General features: G+C 36.9%; 2 protein-coding genes across 2 annotated transcripts; both read right to left on the bottom strand.

The window, feature by feature from the left end:
* Positions 1–8,724: 8,724 nt before the first annotated feature.
* On the bottom strand, positions 8,725–13,733 carry LOC112726390 (putative disease resistance RPP13-like protein 1). The gene is made up of 2 exons (XM_025775756.3): positions 9,762–13,733; positions 8,725–9,322 (listed from the first exon to the last, which is right to left on the bottom strand). The coding sequence occupies exon 1, from the start codon at positions 13,549–13,551 to the stop codon at positions 9,766–9,768; it is 3,786 nt and encodes a 1,261-aa protein (XP_025631541.1). The 5' UTR covers positions 13,552–13,733; the 3' UTR covers positions 8,725–9,322; positions 9,762–9,765.
* A 5,110-nt stretch (positions 13,734–18,843) lies between these two features.
* Positions 18,844–25,107, bottom strand: LOC112726389 (putative disease resistance RPP13-like protein 1). Its single transcript, XM_025775755.3, has 5 exons — positions 21,191–25,107; positions 20,659–20,868; positions 20,162–20,316; positions 19,903–19,995; positions 18,844–19,194 (listed from the first exon to the last, which is right to left on the bottom strand). The coding sequence occupies exon 1, from the start codon at positions 24,983–24,985 to the stop codon at positions 21,209–21,211; it is 3,777 nt and encodes a 1,258-aa protein (XP_025631540.1). The 5' UTR covers positions 24,986–25,107; the 3' UTR covers positions 18,844–19,194; positions 19,903–19,995; positions 20,162–20,316; positions 20,659–20,868; positions 21,191–21,208.
* Between the last annotated feature and the right edge of the window lie 1,878 nt (positions 25,108–26,985).

The raw sequence follows: 26,985 nt of genomic DNA, 5'->3' as shown, positions 1-26,985 counted from the left end.
AGGTTAGAGGTGCAATAAATGAGGGTTGGAGAGAGATGATGGGAGGTTAATGACCATAATGGCACGGTTATTATCCAAATGGGAGTTTCAAAAAGTGATAAAGAGGGAGTTTTTCCTTGAATCAAGGGATTTAGTTGGAAGGAAAAGATATGATTTGACAACATGTATCTTCCAACTAGATTTGAAAAGACAATCTAAGAGATTTTGTGATTTTTATTTTTCAAGGAATAACTAACTAAACTGCCATGGTGGGGTCAGAATTTATTAGGTGGGGCCCAGGAGAATTTAAATTTGTGTTGCCTCCCCCTTGAACAGAGCTCCTCTATCAAGCTTGCGTTTTTATCTCGTCCAAACCTACGAGCAAAACTGAACAGAGTCACATATTCACAAATTTTCAATGAAACTTAAATCAAACATTCCCAAACTTTTTCTTAAGGTGCAGAATCTGTCTTCACAGAGAGGTTTTGTAAAAATATCAGCAATTTGGTCTTCAGATTTTACAAATTGAATATCAATAGTACCCTTTTGCACATGTTCCCTAATAAAATGATATTTTATCTCAATGTGCTTTGTTCTTGAGTGCAGAACAGGATTCTTTGAAATGTTTATGGCACTCATATTGTCACAAAATAAAGGAATACTATTGATTTTTAATTTGTAATCTTCTAATTGTGTTTTTAACCAAATTAATTGAGTGCAACATGCAGATGCGGAAATGTATTCAGCTTCAGCTGTGGATAGAGCCACTGTGGCTTGTTTCTTGCTTGACCACATGTTGAGTGAGCTTCCAAGGAAGCAACACATGCCGGACGTGCTTCTTCTATCCACTCTATCTCCCGCATAATCTGCATCACAAAACCCTACTGCACAAAATTCATCAGATTTAGGATACCACAAGCCATAATCACAAGTTCCCTTAATGTATCTAATGATGCGTTTAACAGCCGTAAGATGGGATTCTTTTGGGTGAGATTGAAATCTTGAACATACACCCACACTTTGAACAATATCCGGTCTAGAGGAGGTAAGGTACATGAGTGAACCTATCATTCCTCTATACCTTGTTTCATCCACATCTTGACCATCATCATCCTTTTCAAGTTTTGTGTTGGGATGCATTGGTGTACTCATTGCTTTGGAATTTTCTAGGCCAAACTTTTTGATAAGTTCTTTTGCATACTTTCCTTGGTAGATAAAAGTACCACTAGGAGTTTGTTTAATTTGGAGGCCAAGAAAGAAGGTAAGCTCTCCCATTAAACTCATTTCAAACTCACTAGTCATGAGTTTTCCAAACTCTTCACACAAGGAAATGTTGGCCGATCCAAATACAATGTCATCAACATAAACTTGAACAAGAAGTATGTCATCATTAGATGCTTTAATAAATAAAGTAGTGTCGGTGGTACCCCTTTGAAATTGATTTTCCAACAAGAAGGCACTAAGCCTTTCATACCAAGCTCTTGGAGCTTGTCTAAGACCATAAAGAGCCTTAGTTAATTTGAAAACATGATTTGGAAACTCCTTTTGTTCAAAACCGGGGGGTTGTGCCACATACACTTCTCTATCAATAAAGCCATTAAGGAAAGCACACTTAACATCCATTTGAAACATTTTGAAACCTTTATGGGCGGCATAGGCAAGAAGCAATCTAATTGCTTCCATTCTAGCTACCGGAGCAAAAGACTCATCAAAATCTATACCCTCTTCTTGATCGTAACCTTGGGCCACTAATCTAGCCTTGTTACGAACAACTTGTCCATCCTCACCAAGTTTATTTTTAAATACCCACTTAGTACCAGTAACTTTCTTACCATCCGGATGAGGTACTAGTGTCCAAACCTCATTCTTGTCAAATTGAGCAAGCTCTTCTTGCATTGCTTTAACCCATGATGGATCCTCAAGAGCTTGTTTGACATTGTTGGGCTCTATTTGTGACAAGAGAGCAAGATTGCTAGGTTCGGTTTGCCTTTTGGTGGAGGATCTTGTAGTTACGCCATGAGAAGGATCACCAATGATGAAATCATGAGGGTAACCTCTCATAGACTTCCATTCTCTAGGCTTTCGGACAGGTGTAGAGCTTTGATTAACTTCTGGTTGTCTCACTGTTTCAGTTGCTCGTGCCTGTTCAGGAGACAAAATGGAAATGTCTCCTCCAATCTGACGAGACAAAACCGGACTGACAGATTCTTCAATTTGAACAGATTTGGGATTTTCTTTACTTGTTCCAGCCTCTTCACAATCTGAATCAATATCCTTCACAATACTGGGAATTAAGTTAGAATCACAAAAGGTAACATGTATGGATTCCTCTATTGTCCTATGCTCCTTGAGATAAACTCTATAGGCCTTGCTTGTGGTGGAATATCCAACAAACATTCCTTCATAGGATTTTGGATCAAACTTTCCAAGGTTTTCTTTATTATTAAGCACAAAACATTTGCATCCAAAAACATGAAAATACTTAAGATTTGGAGGGGTTCCTTTCCATAGCTCATAAGGTGTTTTCTTTAACCCTTTTCTAATGATTGTTCTATTCAAAATATAACATGCTGTGTTCACAGCTTCAGCCCATAATAATTTAGGAATTTCACTCTCACACAACATAGCCCTAGTCATTTCTTGAAGGCTTCTATTCCTTCTTTCAACCACTCCATTTTGTTGGGGGGTTCTAGGACATGAAAAATTGTGAGAAATCCCTAAGTCATCACAGAATTTTTCAAAATCTTGATTTTCAAATTCTCTTCCATGATCACTTCTTAAATGGGCAATTTTCAAATCCTTTTCATTTTGAATTTTCTTACAAAGGGTGGAAAAAGCATAAAAGGCATCATTCTTATGAGCAAGGAAAAGTACCCAACCAAATCTAGAGTAATCATCTACCACCACAAGACCATAATGTTTACCTCCTAAACTTTGAGTTCTAGTAGGACCAAAAAGATCAATATGTAACATTTCCAATGGCCGTTTGGTTGATATTCCATCTTTTGATTTAAAAGAGGATTTTACTTGTTTGCCCAATTGACAAGCGTCACAAGTAAGATCCTTATCAAACTTGATGTTTGGAATCCCTCTAACCAAATTTCTTTTAACTAGCTTAGAGATTTGATACATGCTAGCATGTCCCAACTTTCTATGCCAAAGCCATTTTTCAGATTCAAAAGATGTGAAGCATGTTACATTTTGTTCCTTTAAATCCTCAAGAGTTAATCCATACACATTGTTGCATCTTTTAGCTTCAAAAAGAACATTCCCAGTTTTTTCACACACAACTAAACAAACAGATTTCTTAAAAATAACTTCAAAACCCAAATCACAAAGTTGACTAACACTAAGCAAATTATGTTTCAAGCCATGTACAAGGAGAACATCATTTATACAAGAAGAAAAGTTTTTACCAACTTTCCCAACAGCCACAATTTTTCCTTTTGCATCATCACCGAAAGTGACAAGTCCTCCATCATAGTCATCAAGCTTTATGAAGAAGGTTGCCTTTCCGGTCATATGCCTAGAGCATCCGCTGTCCATATACCACACATTTTCCTTCCTTTTGGATGCTAGGCACACCTACAAAACAATGCTTAAGTAACCTTAGGTATCCAAATCTTTTTGGATCCTTTTACGTTAAACCATCTTCTATGTCCTAAGCCATTGTAATCAAAAACAATTTTATAAACTTTGTCACCAACCATTCTTTCACCGAAAAAGCATTGAATGGGAAAGTGTCCATTCCGATTGCATAGTCTACAAAACCTTGGAGTTGCCTTTTTGTTAAAGTAGGTGGGATCTTGAAATCTTGTGTCATTAGAAGATGAAGCAATATTTTCAAAATGTGAATTTTCAGATTTATGAAACCCCAACCCAGCCTTATCATAAAGAGGTTTTTGACTAGCCAAGATGTGATTTAAACTTTCAGAACTTTGTGTAAATTTGGCCAAGTCTTCCTCAAGTCTTTTAACCTTTTTAAGCAACTCTTCATTTTGTTTAAAACAGTCCACATATGCAAGAACACAATGGTTACTTTCACAACTCTTAACTTGGGCTCTTAACTGCTTATTTTCTTCAACAAGATCACAAGCAGTTTCGGCCTCTCTCACTTTTTCTTTTAGAAAACTGTTTTCGGCCTTAAGAATGGTAATTTGCTGTTCAAGTTCTTGATTTTCCAACAGAAAACATCTTATTTTTTCAGAGAGGTGGTCTATCATAAGATGGAGATCTTCAGTGTTAGGGTTATGAAAGACTACCTGATCTATGTGGTCTGCCATGAGACATGTTTGTGACTTGGTCTCGGTTTCTTCATCATCATCATCAGAGTCATTCTCCAAGTCTTCCCATGTGGCCATTAGTCCTTTCTTCTTTCCTCTTTTCGGTTTTTCCTCCTTTTTCAGCTTGGGACAATCAGATTTGAAATGCCCCATTTCCTTGCAATTATAGCAAGTTACCTTGCTAAGGTCTTTCTTTATTCTCCTTGTGCTGCTGCCTTTGCCTTTGAGTTTAGCCATTTTCCTGAATTTTTTTGCAAATAAAACAAACTCATTTTCAGAAGAGTTATCACTGGATTCATCATCCAGAGGGTTAGTCACAGAAGAAAATGCAATTCCTTTCTTTTTTGTATCCTTTTTCAAATAGGTATTTTCAAAAGCAAGAAGATTTCCTCTCAAATCATCAAGTGTCATGGAGTCTAGGCTACTGCTCTCAGAAATAATTAAGGCTTTAGTTTCCCACTCTTTTGTGAGGCATCTCAACACTCTTCTCACTAGCACAGAATCAGAATGTGTAATTCCCAGAGCATCTAAGCCAACAATGATAGCATTGAACCGTTCGAACAGTTCATCAATGGACTCTCCTTCCTTCATTGCAAACATTTCATATTCTCTATTTAGCATATCTGTCCGAGTCTTCTTGACAATGGTGGTTCCTTCATGGGTGATTTGCAATTTGTCCCAGATTTCCTTTGCCGTTGTGCATCTTGATACCCGTCGGTACTCTTCGAAGCTGATAGCACAATTGAGCAGATTTATTGCCTTGGCATTTAACTCCACCTTCTTCCTATCTTCCTCAGTCCATCTTGCTTCTGGTTTGAGAGAAATAACTCCTTCTGCACTTGTGGTAGTTGGAAATTGAGGCCCTTCGAGAATAATCTTCCAAAGTCTGTAATCCACTGCTTGTACGAATATCTTCATCCTCTCCTTCCAATAGGTATAATTTTTCCCATTGAAAAGAGGGGGTCTGTTGCTTGATTGTCCTTCAGTTAGATTATAAGACACCACATTTGCGCCACTGTTTTCTGCCATGAGGATCTTTACTCCAAGCTGCAAAGCTTGATCTCTTTGAGACCAAGCTCTGATACCAATTGATGGTTTCAGTGGCTAAGAGAAGGGGGGGGTTGAATCTTAGCCCCTTTTTGTTTGTTAACACTTGATGGATTCAGAGGAGACTTTTTCGTTTTTAGCTCGTCCCTAGCCACGAGACATTTTCATTTTGTCTCGTCACTTGGCACGAGACATTTTTGGTTTTTGCTCCTGTGCAGTAGAAAACAGAAGTGGGGTAGGAGAGGAAGAAAATTACACCAAGATATATCCTGGTTCGGCTGCTAAGTACAGTGCAGCCTACATCCAGTCTCCATCACAACAATGATGGAATTTCACTATAATCAAACAGATTACAACTTGTAAAGTGCTAACCCAACTTACAAGGGGATTCCCACAGAATCATGAAACACAACATAGATGAACAAAGGAACTCTAAGACATCTATGGCTTTTTCTTTTAATTTTGCACTCTCTGCCTTTTTCCGCTCTATGGCTTTTTCATTACAAACCTCACTGTTTGCCTTTTACCATGAGACTCAAGACATGACAAAATTAAACAGAAAATTATAAAACAGAATACATTGAAGGAGAAGAGAAAACTGTTAGCTCAGGTAGCTCTGAGAACTCTGTGCCTTGCACTCTCAAATTTTCTCCTTGCTTCAAACAGTGGCTGTCCACCCTTAATATAGAAGAGGGGAGCCTCCACTTATTGAAGCCAAAACTGAACCAACTTCTTCTTCCTTCAGCAAAACCGGTTCGGCCACATAGAGAGAGAAGAGATAACCATGCATTAACCAACATGCAATTACCTCTAGTCCTTTCTTGATCATCACCCTTCATCAATCCGAGCTCTCCATCCTTGGCTTGCTCTCCAAGATGGAATTCTGGCCCTTGATGCTTCATGATGATGATGACTTCATCTGCTTCAATCTCTGCCTTCAACCATCACTTCGCCACTCTAGCTACTTCCTGTGGTGGTTGAGCAGAATCGAAGACAAGCCATGCTTCAAGAATCTCCTCCAGCTGGCCGAATCTTCTTCTTCCATTTTGAGCATGAAAGACTCAAGATAACCTCACCAAATCTAACCACATTTGGTGAATATCTTAGCCACAGCTCATTTTTATTTTAGTATGTTTTTTTGCCATCATTGTGATGGTCTTTAGGCTTGCTTTCTCTTCATCTCGGTAGCTTACTTTTGCTTCCATGGCTGCCAATATTTTCTGAGTAAAGACCGAAGAGAGAAAGAGTTGTGAGAGAGAAGAAAGAGAAAATATTCAATGGGTTTGAACAATAATCAATGAACAAAGAGAGAGAATGTAAAAGTTAATTCAAGTTTCCCACTTCCCTTTGTTGAGTAGCGTGTAGTGTCATAATAGCTATCAAATCAATCTTCTCTCTCTTTCTTATGTTTCCAATGTATTAATTAAATTTGAAATCCTTCAAAATAATGAAGTGGAATCCGTTGGAAGCATTTAGGCATTTCATTTGCTTCATGGATTCGAATAAGGCATGGAAACATTCATCAACATTGGGCTTGGTAGCAACAATATTTGATCTTGGCCCATTAATAACATTTGCTTTCCTGATAAAATTTGGAACATGCATAAAGCAAGTGGAAAGCATGTAACCCACTTGGGCTTAGAGCAGAAAATTATTTGGGCCCAAGTAACATTAAAACAGCCACATTTATTTTTGTTATTAAAACCAAGGCTGAGTGTAAATTGGGCTTAGCACAATACATTTGTTTCCGGCCCATGATTAAACCTGCAGCAAAATTATAATCATCAATGTATTGAATAAAAATTCAGATCAAATAATTTTGCAATTAATTAATTTTAATAATGTTTAGTCATCACACATATTAATTTAGAGTTTTCCAAACTCATCAAAAGTATTAAACTATTCTTCCACTTTAGCCCATGACAACAATAAAAAAGTTTGGCGGCCCACAAATGCAGCCCAACAGAATACATAAATTCAATTGCAATTTTAGCCTTTATTATCTTATCTTATCTTTATCTTATCTTTATTTGTTCTTATCTTATCTTTATTTGCTTTTATCTTTCATAGGCCAATACTTTATATATATTTAGTTTTACCTTCATAATTTACAATTCAATTCAATTCAATTCAATCAAAAAATACAAAATACAATATTTTTCATCTTTTCTTATCTCATTCGAAGATGAAAAAGTTCTTCACCAAATTAAATTCGTGCTACTGTCCACATTCAACTACTAATAAGAAGAAGCTATCGAAGTCTCTGCCATCCAGTGGCCGCATCACAAAGGATCGTCGTGACAGCAGCGTCGACCACAATGAAGTTGTTGTTACCAAACCACAAAAGAAACCCATTGTGGTCTTACCCTCCGACGATTACAAGAACAACAGGGAGTGGTGGAAGTCAATGCCGATCGTAGCTTTAGGGTTCGCTTTTTCCATGTCTTGAGCTCCATATTCGTATAATGTTTAAGTGTTGTGATGTGTTCGGATCTGTGTTGATAACTGATAATTAAATTTTTATGCTACTAGAATTGCAATTGTACATAATGGAACAATTAGTTCGACTTCTATGTTTATACCATTATATTTCAGGTGGATTTTTTCTTTAAAAAAAAAAACAATATTCTCCATCTTTTCTTATCTCATTTTTTCATGGCTTTATCATGTTGAATTTATGTATTCTGTTAGGCTGCATTTATGGGCAGCGAGACTTCTTTATTATTGTTATGGGCTAAGGTGGAAGATTAGTTTTTTTTTTTTTGGTGACTGGAAGATTAGTTTAATATGACATGCATGTATACACGCTAAACTCATAAGAATGAGATCAATATTATGTCACAGATTCATGACAGAAGCAGACTGTCTTACTCTTGCACCAAAAGCAAAGAATTTGGTGATGACTTCAAGGGGCATGTCCTTGGTGTCTGGAACCTTCATATAGTTGCTTGCAAATCAAAGAATCTGTTTTTGACAAGTTTGAAAACAAATAAAAGCAAATAGAAGATGCTTAAAAAAGTGTACTATTTTTCATAAAATCCTAAAACGCAATTCGAACCTTCGATTTCATGATACTAGTATATTAGCTAACTCTAGTGGCCAATTTGAAGGGTTAAAATTTGACAACTCCAGCGTGTCTTGGTAATGATAACAGACACATGCAAATTCAGTTAGCTAAAAGTGTTCCTTTGGTGTTTCTCGATTAAGAAGAAACAATAGTCCGAACTTGTGATGCGTGAGGAGCCTGAAACAGTTCCACCTGCTGTAGAAAAGCAATGTAGTGTTGCTGCGAAAGACAATCAATTGGAGCCTGAGGAGGTTCAATCTTCTGAGGAATCATCAGATGGTTGGGTGAAGGTTGAGTTCTCGAAAGAAGAGGAACTCAAAAAGATTTCAATATACATAATACACTCACTTTACATGGCAATAACCTCTTTAATTAAGTCCAAAAGATCAAATATTCTATCACAGTACTTCTTGAATAATTTGAATTCCACCGCAGCTTAATATATGTACAGAACATTTACTCTTGGTATTAGAATAGCTTATTATAGGCATCTAATAATATTAACTTTATCCAATGATTCAATCTATGGCTAAAAATGATTACACAGAAATAACTTGATCCTTCTATTTTGAAAGCTTATACACCTCATGCATGCTGATTCCTATTACTGTCCTACAAGAATCTTGCAACACAACAATTCTGTGAATTCTTTCCACAAATTAAACTATCATTTAGTTTTTCTCTGTGGAAAATAGCAAAAATAAAATTATAGCAAGGAATAAAAAATATACCTACAACAACAAAAGCTTTTCAATCATAAGTGCCACTACTCTAACTTTCTCCATCATGTCCTTGCTTTTCAATAACATTAAGCCAAAATCAGAAAACACAGTATCTGGTTCCCAACACCTTAATCCAGCTTAATTACCACCTCAAATGATCTTAGAATTAAATGAAGATATATAGCCAATGTATAGGATTACATCTTGATATGTACACAAGCCACCTGGAGAAGATAGTAAAAACATTAAAAAAGTAAATTTAATTCATCCATTTGTTTAATACATCTAAAAAAAATCTCAAATGTTGGATACATGGAAAAAGGATATTCCCTGTGTTTCAATTTTTGTTTGATGGTAATTGTTATCATCCTCTTTAAATGTGATTTTCTTTTGAAACATATGAGTTAACAGGTATTACATATAGCAAAGACTGTTTCTGAGAGTAATAAAGGATATTTGTTTAACTAGAACTGCAAACTGAGAGCTTTCCCGATAAATGAAAGAAAAGAATGCAAATTTTGGAGTTGGCATATGAGTTCAAGTGGGTAATGTTGTTTAAAGAAAGAGAAAAAAAATTGAGTTGAAGACTTGAAGGAAAAGGAAATTTATGCATGTGTGAATTTAATTGTGGTAGCATGACAAACATGAAGGTTAGAGAATTACCTGCTCAGAGAATTTGTCTGTTATCAACTTGAATGGTGGGGATGTGGGAAATTTTGGACCAAATTTGTTGATGCTTGTTCTTGCAGTGCTCGCCCAGCAAACCACAGTCGAAAATTTTGAGTAGTAAGAGAGAGGGAGGCAGCTTTTCTCCTTCCATATTCTTCAGCTTCTCACACTCTTCAACTATTAACTGTTGGAGGGAGGTGAGGCGGAGAAGCTCGTTGCACTCCAATGTCTCCAGATTATGAAAGTCTTGGATATGTAGAGTGGTAAGGGAGGGAAGGCGAGGCAGCCATCCCACCTCTGGGTATGACTCTATTATGCTCTCACTGCCATGACCTGAGATGGTGAGATGAGTGAGGTTGTCCAAGTTGCCCATCCATGATAGACCCCTCACTTGTTCCTTGCATTCTCCCACACTAAGCTCTTTCAGGTTAGCCGGCAAACCACCCTCTGGCCACCTACGAATGTTTGGGCAACCTCGTATGTCCAGAGAGTGTAAGTTTGGGAGAAGACTATTCATGTCAGATGGCAATGACACAAATTTGGAGCATTGACTGATGGTGACACGTTGAAGAGCAGCGTGTGGTGGCTCTGACATTGAAACTGATTCCAGATTTGAACACTGTTCTATCTGGAGATTCTGGAGATTGGGAAAGGTATCCAACGACAATGAGGTCAGTGAATCACAGCTCTCTTCTATCCGTAGATCTACCAAATCATATTTCTGTTGTTGCTGGAGTAATTCAATTTGGCTGCACCTATATATTCTGAGCTTTTGCAAAGATTTGGGTAAACAATTGCCCCCCAAGGATACAACAGATGAACACCATGAGATGAGCATTTCTTGGAGGGAAGTTAGATGGTGGATGATCCTTGCCTTAAATGCATACTCTGTCACAGATTCAAATCCACTAATTCTTAAACTATCCCCATCAAGTCTCATCTCTTTATGCCATACTTGATAATGTTCTCGTATTCCAAGTAGGCGCACTTTGGAAACATCCGATGAGGAAGAAACGATTCTCACTAATACCTGACTAAGCATATCTCCCTTTAACATTGGGCAATCTCTTATTTGAAGGCTCTTAAGCTGAGGAAAGGCTTCTGAGCCAGGTAACTGCCATTCCTCCCAACTTGGCATAATATAAAATATCAATTCCTCCAGTGAGAAAAACGGTGCAATAGGCGAAGAATGTTGATGGCCTTCATTCTTGTAAAACTCCTTGCCAATGCTCTTCAGCTCATCAAACCTTTCAATAAGGAGGGACTTTAGAGATGGCAGCTGTCCAAGTGAAGGCACCACGCAGCAATTCCAGCAACATTCTAGAGATACACTTGTCATGTTTTGGTACAAGGAATGCCCAATCCAGTCTGGAAATATTTTACCTTTGTATCCATCAACGGTCAACTTTTTCAAGCCAGTGTGTGGTTGCAAGCCCCCAAGTATATCTTGTTCATCAGTATGTGTGTTTGAGACCATATCATCACCTGAAGACAGAGACCATTTCAACAATAAGTCGTCAAGGTGCTTCTTATCTATTATCCTTGCACTCCTTGCCTCATTTGCATCAACCACATTCTCCAATTTCTCAATCTCAAGTGATCCATGAAGATTTAAAAGCCCTCCTAACTCTTGGATTCCATTGTCTTGCTTTCCCACCACAAAGTTGCTTAAAATGTGCAACTGTTTTAATTTGCCCATTCCTTTTGGCATTTTTTCCAAAGGCGTACGCCTTATATTAAGATGCCGCAAATTCACAAGATTATACATGCCATTGGGCAGCATAGTCAGCTTTGAACAGCCTTCTAACTTCAAAGTTTGTAGATTGCACAAGTTGCATAATGACTCGGGCAATATCTTAACAGAACTCCAAGAGAGATCCAAATAGCGTAGGTTGATCAAGTCACCCAGGCTACTAGGCAACATAGTCAGCTCTAAACATCCTTCTAACTTTAAAGTTTCTAGATTGCACAAGTTGCATAATGACTCAGGCAATATCATAACAGCACTCGAAGAGAGATCCAAATAGCGCAATTGGATCAATTTTTTAGCTATTGAATCAGGAAATATATAGAGTGTATCAAAGGACAAAACTCTCAAGTATTTATTCTTTGACAATATGTCACATGGTAATGTTGCGCGTGCTTTCAAGAAACGATCTCCATGATTGATATACAATAATGTCCTCAAAGATTCACTTTTACTAGAGGAGCATATTTTCTCAGGGATTGAATCATTGTATGACAAATGCCGAGTTAGAATACTCATCTCTTCTTTTTCACCAAATCTACAATAAAGATCTCCAGCAAGAAAAGTTGCCAAGTCATGCATGAGATCATGCATCACAAAATACTTCTGAATATAGTTATGGACCTGCTTGAAAAATAGTCTTGAAGCCAATTCATCAAAACACTCGCAACCAACTTCTTCTAAAGTCTCTCCCCTCTTTGGAGGCCGCAAAAGATCTTCAGCCATCCATAGCAGGATTAATTCATCCTTATCGAATTGATAATCTTTGGGATACAATGAACAATAAACAAAGCAACCTTTTAAATGAGTAGGCAGATGATGGTAACTCAATAACAATGCAGGAACAATCTTGCAATTTGCCACAGAAAATTCCCAAATGTCACTCGATAGTATTTTATTCCATTCTTCAACACGACGCTCTGAGCGCAACAAGCGTCCAAGTGTTTCTGCAGCTAACGGCAAGCCATCACACCTTTCGACAATCTTTCTACCTATTCCTTCCAGTTCTGAGCTCCCATTTGATTCAGGAAAGGATGCATTCTCCGCAAAAATAGACCAACAATAATCATCTGACAGTTGATTGAGGGTGTAAGAGTTATAGTGTTGGACTATTCGACCAACATTTACCTTGCGTGTAGTTAGGAGAATAGTGCTTCCCTTTGTCCCATGTTGAAAAGGGGTGATAAAACTATTCCACTTATCAGCATCTTCACTCCAAACATCGTCCAAAACAATGAAGAACTTCTTTTCTGACAGTTTTTTCTTCAAATCTTGTTGAAGTAAATCAAAGCTGTCAAGACTACAAACACCCGAAGAGATCCCCTTTATAACATTTTTTGTAGTCTCAACAACATCAAAATTTTCAGAAACACAAATCCATGCTTTCAGGTCAACCCCGTCCATCAAATCCTTATTGTTGTAGAGCCATTGTGCTAAAGTAGTTTTACCAACCCCGCCCATACCAACAATAGAGATGACGGATAAGTTATGATGATTGTTGTCATTGAGCATCTTGATTAGTGCCTGTTGGTCACCATCCCTGCCAAACACATTCCCCTTGACAAGAGAAGTGGATGGAGGTCTCCATGAGGAGCTTCCCGTTGGAATCTCTTTGAGACCAAGGGTTTCTTTGCGAGTCTCAAGATCTACTATCCTTTCAACCACATCTTCTATCTTAGTCATCATCTCCCTATTAGACTTCCTATGAGGCAAATCAAGGAAGTGAGGAAGATGAATGCGTACCTTGTTGCGAATTTGAGCTTTGATGAAGACACGGTCCAGCAAGTCATCAGCAGTGTAGAGAGCATCTTTGAGACTATCAAGCCACTCCCTGACGAGTTCGTTTCCAAACTGCTTCTGCTCAGCGTCAGCAACCAGAGCTTTGGCAGCCAAAATAGCAGTCTTCAGCCTGTCAACCAACTTCCGGTCCAGCTTCTTGCCCACCACCAAGTTGACAAACTCAGGTGAAATGAGCCTGTTAAGAACAAGGTTGATGGAGCCAGAAACTAAAGCTCCAACAACAAGTGCTTCAGCCATGATATGATACAGATCACAACAACAGCGAATTAATCTGTGAGTGATTGGATTTTGAGAATGTAAGGAAGAGAGAGCAATATTGCAGTAATGCTTGCAAGGTATTCAATAATAATAAAAGGCATATAAGCGAGATATCACGAAGGTTCCTCACCAAAATCTCGTTGACATCGCGTGGAGTGCATAGCTGGCTTTGCTATATTTACTTCATTTTTATATTCTTCTTTGAAGGTTGAAACACAATATTCAAATAGCAAAAGGGTGACCAACCGAAACTAGTCTTTGTGGAAATTAATTAACTATATAATTTAATGTTGGATCATCATCATGTGATATCAATGCATATCATTATTGATAACAATAATGGATCATGTGAGGTTAAAATATGTTTGCAACATAGCTTAGACCATTGACTTCATCATGTGGTAGCTGCCTTCAAGGATACTCTTCACAAATTAAAATTGCAACTTGAGGAAGGTTTCAGACTTTCTGCGCAACCCAGCTAATAGCTAGTACTATTCTCTACTATTTTAATTCGATAATAATAGTTGAAACATTTAAATAGCCATATAATTCAAATGATTATTAAGTTTAAATGTGATAGAAAGGGAGAAAGAGTGTTGTGAAATACATGTTCACATGTACAAATAATATTTTTTCTTTTTTTACTAGAGAAATGGTATTCCATGTCAGCAGCTAATACGTCAGTATGTCACGTAGGCAACTTGGTCGACGAATTAGCACTTGAATCATTTTGTCAAATAGAACATATTTTTGGAGTCATCTTGTCATTACTATCTATTGAGACTATTTTGTCAAAATCTGATTTTTCTGACAATCAAAATGCCTATTTACTCTATTTTAAATTACATGAGACAATTTAATTTTCCAAGCAACAACGAAGCTAAATGATTGCACAGTTGATGCAATTCTTTGAGCAGTCAGATTAGAACTGGTTAAGGTCATGATGCTTGATAATTGCAGGTCTGTTGCAGATTACTTATGAAAATGATTTTGCTATAGTGGTAGGCTCAAACTTGTACTAGAATGAGCTTGTGGCAATGTAGATGCAGATGGTGATAAACAAATGTCACATTTTCAACACTACATTACTAGCCACTTGACAAAGTTTTTAAATACAAGTGCAGTCCAATCATTGAGAACTTCGGTGTTTAAATTGATGCTCTAATACATGAATAAGGTTAACATAATCCATTATGCTTACTTTTCAATAATATATCCCTTGTAGTGATCATTTCAGGGGAGAAAAAAAATCATATCAATATTCTCACCCCAGATTTGCCAATTGAACAACACACATGGTAAAGGCAGTCTAAAGCTTTGCTCAAATCTACATTGCATCACACAGCAGTTCTTTAATTTGAGATGAAGATTTGCTCCTTCCAATCATTCAGCTCACACTTATTGCTTGTCACTGAAAGATACATCAAATCAAAGGCATATCTTTAATACATTGCAAATTCAGTTAAGTATAGAGTTTCTGGATGATAAGATAAAAGGATATCTAACTTTCATAATGACATCAGTTATCTTTTTATCTTATATATATGAAAAAAAGGTAGAAGTCATAAATGACTCTGCCTTTCTGTTGCTTTTTCTTTACTGAAACTGCAATTCAAGATTCTGTCCAGAACTGCAATGCTCTCATGGCAATTGCTGCTTAATCCTCAATGTATCCCCTGAAACACAAATTAAAAAACATTACAAGAAGTGTTTGTCATCAAAAAGCCACACACGCTTATTGTTCTAGATTCTCTCTTTTCTTGTTTATTTTTTATACCATTTTTAGTAATGCAGATATGTGAAAACCTCATGAACACAATGTTGGATCATTGGTTTAATTTTGATCCTTCTATTTTGAAAGCTTATACATCTCATGCATGCTGCTTCCTTTTACTCTCCGACATGAATCTTGCAACATAACAGCTGGCTCAGACAGAATTGGCAAGACAGAAAGACCATTTTATAACTCTTTTCTTTCCACAAATCAAGCTATCATTTATTTTTTCTCTATGAAAAATAGCAAAAATAAAATTATAGAGAGAAACGGAGAAATATACCAACAACAAAAGCTTTTCAATGATAAGTGCCACTTCAACTTTCTCCATCATCTTTGCTTTTCAATCATGAAGCCAAAATGAGAAACACAGTTTCTGGTTCCCAACACATCAATTCAGCTTAATTACCACCTCAAATGAACTTAGAACTAAATGAAGAAATATAGTCAATGTATAGGATTACATCTCAACATGTACACAAGCTACCTACAGAAGATAGTAGAAACAATAAATTTGAATCATCCATTTGTTCAATACATCTAAAAAAAATCTCAAATGTTGGATACACCAAAGACAAAATTTATCTGTTTGACAGATGAGATAGATATGAATACAAACATCGTGTTCAGAAATACTAACAAGAGATACAATTTATTTTTTTTCATTTTTTTCTTTCATTATTCCTATCAAAATTTTACAATTATATTTTTTATTATTTAATTTTAAACGTATGTTAGTAAATGCTGCATTATTGGTTTCTATAATTAGTGAAAAAGACTGAGACATCATTTTGTGATGAGGTGCATATAAATCAAGCTAATCTAGTAATCATAAACTTGCATTCCACCTTAAGAAGGATGGTACATATACTTTTGAAATTGAACTACAACCAAGATATCTTTCTCTAACTAACTAACTGACATGCATGCATACACGCTAAACTCATGAGAATGAGATCAATATTTTGTCACAGATTCTTGGCAGAAGCATGCCCTTTGTTTCTGGAACCTTCAGGAACACAAATATCCAGGAGTTGGAACAAGCAACAGCATATATGCTAAAGAAACTGGCAAGTTCGATTGAGCTGAGCATCACAGGCAGTGTGTATGTGACAATTATGCTTCCAATCCATAACACTAGAGCGCATATAGCTATGCAAAGGCCGCACACCCTTGTTGGAAAAATCTCAGAGCAGAGTAAGTTTGGAATTGGTCCATAGACCATCTTAAAGCAGCAGAAACAAATGCATAAGCGAGACTATCAACAAAGGAATCGCGGCGAGTAGTAGTTGCCTGCATATTAAGGAATCTGTTTTTGACAAGTAGACAACAAATAGAAGCAAATAGAAAGATGCTTAAAAAGTGTACTTTTTTCAAACTATCCTAAAACATAATTTGAACCTTTCATTTCATGAAGCAAGTATTTAGCCAACTCGGTGGCCAATTTGAAGGGTTAAATTTTGAGATCTCCAGAGTGTCTTCAAAATGATAACAGAAATACACAACTAAACAGGTATTAAACTGCCAAACAAAAAAAAAAAGGTACCTTCTTACTGAGATATCTATGAGCCTCATGCTTAAAGCTCTACCAGGAGGAATCAACAAGGTTGTGACAGCACTGATTAGGAATGATGTAGATTTGGAGCTAATGCCAATATCTTTAAGAAGTGTTTCAACACCCGCCTCTTGAAGAATTTGAGGAGTGTAATATAGAACCCAGTTTATCCCTGCAAACTACACAGATGTTTAATGTTTAGAACTTCATGGTCATTTGGTGTTCAAAGAGAATTGAAACAACATGAACATATATATACACTACCTGCTGAGGCATTTGTATTCCATGCCAGCTTCCAGCAACCACCAACATCATTGCTTCTCTAAGTCATTTGGCTGTCATCTCTTCTAAATGAACACAACAATAAACTAATAATGCACTTCCGATGTACTCATAAACTTGCATTACACCTTAGGATGGATGGTACATTGGATATGTTTGAAATTGAATTACAAGCAAGATATCTTTCCGCTAACTAACTAACTAGCTGACATGCATACATACATGCTAAACTTATGAGAATGGGATCAATATTATATCACAGATTCATGGCAGAAGCAGCCTGTCTTACTCTTGAACCGGCAGCAAAGAATTCAGTGATGTCTTTATTAGTGAAGAGAATGAAAATGGTAGTTAGCAATAGGATAGTTGCTGTTATGCTATTATATTTGATAACTAGCCGTTAGGCTGTTAGGTGACCTTTGCTATATATAGTGTCTCTCATTCTCTGCATTGTAGCGCAGCGCAGCCGAATTCAAGCCTTCCGAATGTAGCAGATGTCAGCAAGGAAGTTCAACCAAAAGAGGAAACGATTCAGGTGATTGACAATAAGACCGATGGAGACAAGGGTGCAGATGAGAATTGTTCAGTTGGAGATACTGAAGAAAAGAAGGCACAAAATGGAGCAGAGAAGATGATGGAAGAGGCTAGTAAGCCAACTGACGAAGGCGGATAGGAGAGAAAGGCTTTATCAGATGTTGATGCTGCCATTTGAATTCAAGCTGTGTATCACAGTTTCCAAGTGAGGAGATCAGAGCCATTGGAGAAACTGAAGGAGATAGCCGAAGTCAGTAAGGAGTTGACTAATGTCAAAGCTTCTATTCAAGCGTTTGAGCACTCTTCTGATCTACAAAATGATGAGAAGCAGAGGATTGCACTTGGAGAGAATATAATGAGGCTCTTGCTGAAGCTGGAAATTATTCAGATATGTGTTATTGATGCTGTTTACTTAATATCAAATCAGCAATTTCTTTTCAATACACCTTGATTTGGTAATAAAATGTTGCATGAAGTATGTATTTGTTTTGTTATTCTTTTGTTTCAGTCACCACTTAATCCGGCATTGAACGTGGCAGCAGAACCTAATGTGGCACCAAATGAAGCACCACTTGATGAGGATATTGCAGCATCTGAATTCATCATGGATGGTGGAACAGAAATTTTAAAGCATGAACCAGATCATGAAGAGGAGGAAGTAGAACCTATTATAGAGCTTCCAATTGGATTGCCTGATGAAGAAGAAACAATAGAGTCTAAATCTGTGAAGCATGATAAAGATATGGAACGTATGATGGAGCTTCCGGTGGGGTTTCTTGATGAAGAAGGAACAATAGAGTCCGAACTTGTGAAGCATGTTGCAGCTGAAAGAGTTCCACCTGCTGTAGAAGAGGAATGTAGTGTTGCTGCAAAAGACACTCAACCGGAGCCCAAACAGCAGATGGAAGAGCAGGAAGAGGTTCAATCTTCTGAGGAATCATCAGGCTGGGTGAAGGTTGAGATCTCGAAAGAAGAGGAACTCGAAAGCAGAACACATTGATTTGGCAAATGCCTCATCAATTGGAATAGCTGCTTGAGAGAATAACTGGGATAACAATATACAAAACAGTGACAGCGATCGAATAACAGAAATAAAAAAAATAAAAATAAAAACAAGAGACCAAAATTTTAACGTGGAAAATCCTCTTAACATAAGAGGTAAAAACCACGGGTCATTCGGACCAAAAAAGAAGTACCACTATAATTAAGTAAGGATACAAGAAAATCTCAAATAAGTAAACAAATCAAATGCTTACATTAAGTCAAAACAATCAAGCACCACCGCATATAAATGTAACCAAAAACATGAAAAAATTACAAAACCAGAGTTACTTTGCGCACACAAGCCATATCTCACCCTCCAAATCTTATCTTAATCCTCCAACCATTTGGAACGAAAAAGTACATCCAGAACTTGCTGTCAAAATTTCAGCCCAAACCACCATTGAACCACTCCCCAACTGTAGATTCATAGAGACTGCATAATCAACCCAAAAAGAAGAAAAAGAATTATCATTCTAGTAACAATATGGTAATGAAAATTGAGGTTCATTACATCAAATTAATCCATACTGAAGTGCATATTATTCGAGTATGATCACAAAATTGTAAAACTTACATTATCAATTTAGTAAAAGTATGATCATCTTCATAAAATGTTTGAACAAAAAAAATCAATTATTAGACTAGACGTGTAGTTTAAGAATTCACATAATTTTCAAAAGAGGAGGTAGTAAGCTTGACACTCCCAGCAGAATCCACAAGCCATCAAACACTCAAATCCCCGACCTAATATTTTCTTCAACGAGGAGAAAGTTTATCAAGATTGTCTTTGATAACAGATTTTATTAATGAATAATGACATTACAGATGTCTTTATAAATTCATGTAATAAACTTGAATGCATTAGAAATGCTACATCTTTTTGTTTAAATTTACAAGCTCCACCACTGATTTGCGGTTTTGGAATTGTAACCCCTTTGGCAGCAGTTAAAGAACTCAAATTAAGTTGATATTTAGTACATTTAGTTTATCATATACATTAAAAATAAGAAAGGTAGAAATACCACCTTTCCCTGAACTACATGTAATTCCTTCTCAAACCAAGCTATTATCATCTTTTTTCCTTACTCCAACAAAAATAGGAAAAGTAAATTGTACAGAGGAAAGGAGTAAATATACCAACCTGAAGTTAAAAATTACAGAGCACCTCTTCTGATGAACTTTGGATTGAATGATGATGATTTAGATATGGTTACCAAACCTCAATATGTACTTCCTGAAACACAAATTAAAAAATATTTCAAGACTTAAAGTCTTTGTCATCACAAAAACCACACACACAATTATGTGAAAACCTCATGAACACAATATTGGATCACTGGTTTGAATTTAGAGTCCCCAGTGAAAGGAAATGAGACCCATTGGGTACAAACTGCACACACCATTGAGTGAAGTTGATAGGAACGAAATTGTTGCTGATGGCATCACTACAACTTCTTCGACTACTTCAGGTACATGATTATCATCTTCAAATATGGAAAGCATATTCTTTGCATCTTGACTGCATTAGCTACATACCTTCGTCGCCTTGGGAAATCTGTTTGATAACGTGTCCAAATCCAAAAAGGAAGAAATAGTTATTATTACAGAACCTTTTCTTAGTATTAGAAATAGCTTATTATAGGCATCTACTACTATTTATTTTATGTAAAATTCAATCTATGAGCAAAAAACTTATACACCTTATGCATCCTGATTCCTTTCACTGTCCTACATGAATCTTGCAACAACAGCTAACTCTATGATCATAAAGAATTGACAAAGACAGAAACACAATTTTGTAACTATTTTCTTTCCACAAATAAAGTTATGATTTATTTTTTCTCTGTGCAAAAAGCAAAAGAGAAAGAAAATTATAGAAAGGAATAGAAAAATATACCAACAACAACGAAAGCTTTTCAATAATGAGTGCCACCAACTTTCTCCATCATGTCTTTGCTTTTCAATAACTTGAAGCCAAAATCAGAAAACAGAGTTTCTGTTTCCTAATACATGAATCCAGCTTAATTACTACCTCAAATGAACACAGAATTAAAGGAAGATGTGTAGCCAATGTATAGGATTACATCTCGATATGTGCACAAGCTACCTGCAGAAGATTGTAAAAATATTAAATTTGATACATCCATTTATTTAAAAATAAACACCCAAAATATGAGAGTTAACAAGTATTACAGATAACAATGACGGTTTCCCAGAGTAAGAAAGGATATTTGTTTAACTACAACTGCAAACTGAGAGCTTTCCGATAAATGAAAGAAAAGGATGCAAATTTTCCAGTTGGCATATGAGTTCAAGTGGTTAATGTTGTTTAAGGAAAGAGAAAAAAGTTGACTTGGAAGGAAAAGGAAGTTTATGCATGTGTGAATTTCATTGTGATACCATGACAAACATGAAGGTTAGAGAATTACCTGTTCAGAAAGATCTACTCAGAGAATTTGTATGCCATTGACTTGAATGGTGGGGATGTGGGAAATTTTGGACCAAATTTGTTGATGCTTGTTCTTGCAGTGTTTGCCCAGCAAACCACAGAAATCAAGTTGAAGTAGTAAGAGAGAGGGAGGCAGCTTTTCTCCTGCAATATTCTCCAGCTTCTCACACCATGAAATGTGTAATTGTTGGAGGGAGGAAGGCAGCTTTTCTCCTTCCATATTCTTCAGCTTTGGACAGTATGAAATGTGTAGTTGTTGGAGGGAGGTGAGGCGGAGAAGCTCGTTGCACTCCAATGTCTCCAGATTATGAAAGTCTTGGATATGTAGAGTGGTAAGGGAGGGAAGGCGATGCAGCCAACCCACCTCTGGGTATGACTCTATTATGCTCTCACTGCCATGACCTGAGATGGTGAGATGAGTGAGGTTGTCCAAGTTGCCCATCCATGATAGACCTCTCAGTTGTTCCTTGCATTCTCCTATCCTAAGCTCTTTCAGGTTAGCCGGCAAACCACCCTCTGGCCACCTGCAAATGTTTGTGCAACCTGCTATGTCGAGAGACTCTAAATTTGGGAGAAGAGTATTCATGCCACATGGCAATGCCTCCAACTTCCAGCACCTGCTAACATTGAGATGAGTCAAGTTGGGTGTAGCCAGTCCTTCTTCCGGAAATGACACAAACTGGGGGCAGTTAGAGATGGTGAGATGTTGAAGAGCAGCCTGTGGCGGCTCTGACATTGAAACTGATTCCAGATTTGAACACCATTCTATCTCCAGATTCTCGAGATTGGGGAAGGCATCCAACGACAATGAAGTCAGTGAAGCACAGCTTTGATATATTTGTAGATGTACCAAATCATACTTGTGTTGTTGCTGGAGTAATTCAATTTGGCGGCAATTAAAGATTTTGAGCTTTTGCAAAGATTTGGGTAAACAATTGCCCCCCAAGGATACAACAGATGAACAGTATGAGATTTGTATTTCTTGGAGGCAAGTTAGATGGTGGATGATCCTTGCCTTAAATGCACACTCCACCACACATTCAAATCCACTAATTGATAACCTATCCCCATCAAGTCTCATCTTTTTATCCCATCTTTCAGCATCTTCTTTTATTTTCAGTTTGTGCACTCTGGAAACATCCGATGAGGAAGAAATGATTCTCACTAATACCTGACTAAGCATATCTCCCTTTAACATTGGACACTCTCTTATTTGAAGGCTCTTAAGCTGAGGAAAGGCTTCTGAGTCAGGTAAGTGCCACTCCTCCCAACATGACATGTCATCAAATTCCAATGTCTCCAATGAGGGAAACGGTGCAATAGGCGACGAATGTTGATGGCCTTCATTCTTGTAAAACTCCTTGCCAATGCTCTTCAGCTCATCAAAACTTTTGATGCTCAGGGACTTGAGAGATGGCAGCTGTCCAAGTGAAGGCAGCACGCAGCAATTCCAGCAACATTCTAGAGATACACTTGTCATGTTTTGGTACAAGGAATGCCCAATCCAGTCTGGAAATATTTCACCTTTGAATCCTTCAACAGTTAACTCTTTCAAGCCAGTGTGTGGTTGCAAGCCTCCAAGTATATCTTGTTCATCAGTATGAGTGTTTGAAACCATATCATCACCTGAAGACAGAGACCATTTCAACAATAACTCGTCAATGTGCTTCTTATCTATTATCCTTGCACTCCTTGCTTCATTGGCATCAACCACATTCTCCAATCTCTCAATCTCAAGTGATCCATGAAGATTTAAAAGCCCTCCTAGCTCTTGGATTCCATTGTCTTCTTTCTTTCCCACTACAAACTTGCTTAAAATGTGCAACTGTTTTAATTTGCTCATTCCTTTGGGCATTTCTTTCAGGGGAGTACCCCTGATATCAAGATGCCGCAAATTCACAAGCTTACACATGCCATTAGGCAGCATAGTTAGGGAAAAACAATTTTTTAGCTTTAACGTTTGTAAATAACACAACTTGCACAATGACTCGGGCAATACCTCAATATCGCTCCAAGAAAGATCCAAATAGCGCAGTTGGATCAATTTATCTATTGAATCAGGACATATATCAATTCTACCAAAGGATAAAACTCTCAAGTATTTATTCTTTGACAATATGTCACATGGTAATGTTGCGGGTGCTTTCTCGACATAGGATCCATCATTGATATACAATAATGTCCTCAAAGATTTTATTTTACTAGAGGAGCATGTTACCTCAGGGATTGAATGATTGTATGACAAATGCCGAGTTAGAATACTCATCTCTTCTTTTTCACCAAATTTACAACAAAGATCTCCAGCAAGAAAAGTTGCCAAGTCATGCTTGAGATCATGCATCACAAAATACTTCTCGTCATCGTTCTCGACCTGCTTGAAGAATAGTCTTGAAACCAAGCCATCAAAACACTCGCAACCAAATTCTTCTAGAGTCTGTCCCCTCCTTGGTGGTTGTAAAAGATCTTCAGCCATCCACAGTAAGATTAATTCATCTTTATCAAGTTTATAATCTTTGGGATACAACGAACAATAAACAAAGCAACCTTTTAAATGAGCAGGCAGATGATAGTAACTTATTAACAACGCAGGAACGATCTTACTGTCTGTCATAGGAAATTCCCAAATGTCACTCAACAGTATTTTATTCCATTCTTCAACACGACGCTCTGAGCGCAACAAGCGTCCAAGTGTTTCTGCAGCAAACGGCAAGCCATCACACCTTTCAACAATCTTTCTACCTATTCCTTCCAGTTCTGAGCTCCCATTTGATTCAGGAAAGGATGCATTGTCCGCAAAAATAGACCAACAATCATCATCTGACAGTTGATTGAGGGTGTAAGAGTTATAGTGTTGGACTATTCGACCAACATTTACCATGCGGGTAGTTAGGAGAATAGTGCTTCCTTTTTTCCCATGTTGAAAAGGGGCGATAAAACTATGCCACTTGTCAGCATCTTCACTCCAAACATCGTCCAAAACAATGAAGAACTTCATTTTTGACAGTTTGTCCTTCAAATGTTGTTGAAGTAAATCAAAGCTGTCAAGACTACAAACACCCGGAGAGATCCCCTTTATAACATTCTTTGTAGTCTCAACAACATCAAAATTTTCAGAAACAAAAATCCATGCTTTCATATCAACCCCGTCCATCAAATCCTTGTTGTTGTAGAGCCATTGTGCTAAAGTTGTTTTACCAACACCGCCCATACCAACAATAGAGATGACGGACAAGTTGTGATCATTGTTGTCATTGAGCATCTTGATTAGTGCCTGTTGGTCAGCATCCCTGCCGAACACATTCCCCTTCACAAGAGAAGTGGATGGAGGTCTCCATGAGGAGCTTCCAGTTGGAATCTCTTTGAGACCAAGGGTATCTTTGCGTTTCTCAAGATCTTCTATTCTTTTTACCACATCCTCTATCTTATTCTCCATCTTCCAATCATACAAATTACGGAAGAAGCGAGGAACGCGAATGCGTGCCTTGTTGCGAATTTCTTCTCTGATTAAGACACGTTCCAGCAAGTCATCAGCAGTGTAGAGAGCATCCCTGAGACTATCAAGCCATTTCCTCACAAGTTCGTTTCCGAACTGTTTCTGCTCCGCGTCGGCGACCAGAGCTTCAGCAGCCAAGAGAGCAGTCTTCAGCTTCTCAACCAACTGTCGGTTCAGCTTCTTACCCACCACCAGGTTGACAAACTCACGTTTAATGAGCCTATCAAAAACAACGTTGATGAAGCCAGAGAGAAAAGCTCCACCAACAAGTGCTCCAGCCATGATGTGATGATCACAACAGCAGCAAATTAATCAATGTGTAATTGGAATTTCAGAATGTAAGGAAGAGAGAGGAATATTGTAATAATGCTTGCAAGGTATTCAGCAATAATGGGCATTTAGCGAGATATCACACACGTAAAGGTTCCTCAGCAAAAAGACTTTGGCATCGCGTGGAGTGCAATACTGGGTTTTCTCTTTACTTCTTTTTCATATTCTTCTTTGAATGATGAAACAAAGTATCAAAAACCAAAAGTGAGACCAAAGCAATAAAAAGAAGTTTACACAGCAAGAGGAACAAGCTGAGAATGAAGAGAAGCTTGCTGCACAAGTAAGGTACTATTATCTTCCTGTGAATCAATGCTATTATTCAAGGATTATTTTGACAATCACAAAAGTCAGGTACTATTTTGTTAGTGACAGAATCTTTCGAGTATCGATTTGGTATTTACCTCTTCCAAAAAATAGACAAGTAGAATCATTTATTGCATAGTTGATACAATGCTTAATTGCAGGTAACTAACTATCATTTAGTTTGGTAACATTTTTTTTAAATATATTTTATGAAGTCTAATTTTTAAAAGATAACCTTTTAAAAGTTGTAACATCTATATTAAGTAAACCAAACTAAAAATAATTATCAATAAATACAAACAACTATTTTTGATAAATAAAAATTTTAAAATTTAAAATTAGTATAATAGACATAAATGTAAGAGTTATATTTAGAAATTAATTAATATATGAGATTATATTAGACTTTTTAATTTTGATAAACACAAAGCCACAAACTATATAACTTTGAAAACTTCCACCTTAAGTGCTTTTAAAAGCATCTTTATCTTTCAAAAATTGCAAACAGACTATTTATGATTACCAAACACAAAACTAAGAGTTCGTGCTTTTAAAAAATACAAATACCTCTTTAAAAAGTTTTCCAAACTAAGCCTACATCATCTTAAGCTTTATTTTACTTCTTCAATTTAATAAACTAATTACACTATTTTCTCCAAAAATACGAGTGCAGACAAACTTTATCTATTTAAGAAACTTAGTAAATGCAGCCATGCAATCTAGTGAAGCTTCAAATCTGAAACAACTTTAGCAGCTTCTGTTGTCTTAGTTCTGATCTCTTCTTCTTCAAACATCATTGCTTCTCTAAATTCATTTGGCTGTCATCTCTACTAAATGAACACAGCAATTAACTAATAATGCACCATAATAATATCATGCAGGTTTAGGATATGCCCTTATAATAATATCATAAGCAGTTTGGGCTAGAATAAACAGTGCAAAAAATTGCATTTGCAGTTTCATATCCAGTGTGCTACATCTGTGCATGTGTGAAACTCTGTAGTAATTTTAGCTATGAAGCAAATAATAACCTCAAAATTCATTTAAGTTATAGAACTAGAATTCTATACACTAGACATTATAACTCATGTGAAAGCCCACTGAGCTCGGAATGGTGATGAAATTAGGCTAATCCTAACAATTATCTTCCTGCGAATCAATGCTATTATGGATTTTCATTCTTAGCATAATGGTACCAACGTACTACTATAGAGAGCTTGAATTCATATCATTTTTACTTCAGAAATTCCTTGTTCTCTCTGATTCTTTCTAGAATTTCTTTCAAGTATAGTTCCATGTTTTTGTTCCTAGCCTCAAGATTAATCTATTGTACAAGATGCTTCTCAAGAAATACATCCTAGCAAATACGAATCCTCTGAGGCAATAATTATTATATTTATTCATATGAAATTTCATGAATACATAGATAACTTCTCATAGCAAATTGTGTAAATTTCATTCTTTCTTCTTTTTGGGAAAAGAAGTACTTCTTCTGTTGCAAAAGCACACAAATTCCAAATATTAAAGGTAAAACTTCCCAATTTTAGAAACAGAAAACATTGATTTGGCAAATACATCATCAAGTGGAATAGCTGCTTGAGAGAATAATTGGCGTAACAATACACAAAACAGTGGCAGCCAACAAATAA

This window comes from Arachis hypogaea, chromosome 12 (genome assembly GCF_003086295.3).
Source record: "Arachis hypogaea cultivar Tifrunner chromosome 12, arahy.Tifrunner.gnm2.J5K5, whole genome shotgun sequence".
Taxonomy (NCBI): domain Eukaryota; kingdom Viridiplantae; phylum Streptophyta; class Magnoliopsida; order Fabales; family Fabaceae; genus Arachis; species Arachis hypogaea.
The sequence above is the reverse complement of the archived record's forward strand: the minus strand, read 5'-3'. Positions and strand labels throughout refer to the sequence as shown.

Bases quoted from the DNA above. Each gene is read 5' to 3' on its own strand.
- LOC112726389 (XM_025775755.3), bottom strand. From the start codon at position 24,985: ATGGCTGGAGCACTTGTTGGTGGAGCTTTTCTCTCTGGCTTCATCAAC.
- LOC112726390 (XM_025775756.3), bottom strand. From the start codon at position 13,551: ATGGCTGAAGCACTTGTTGTTGGAGCTTTAGTTTCTGGCTCCATCAAC.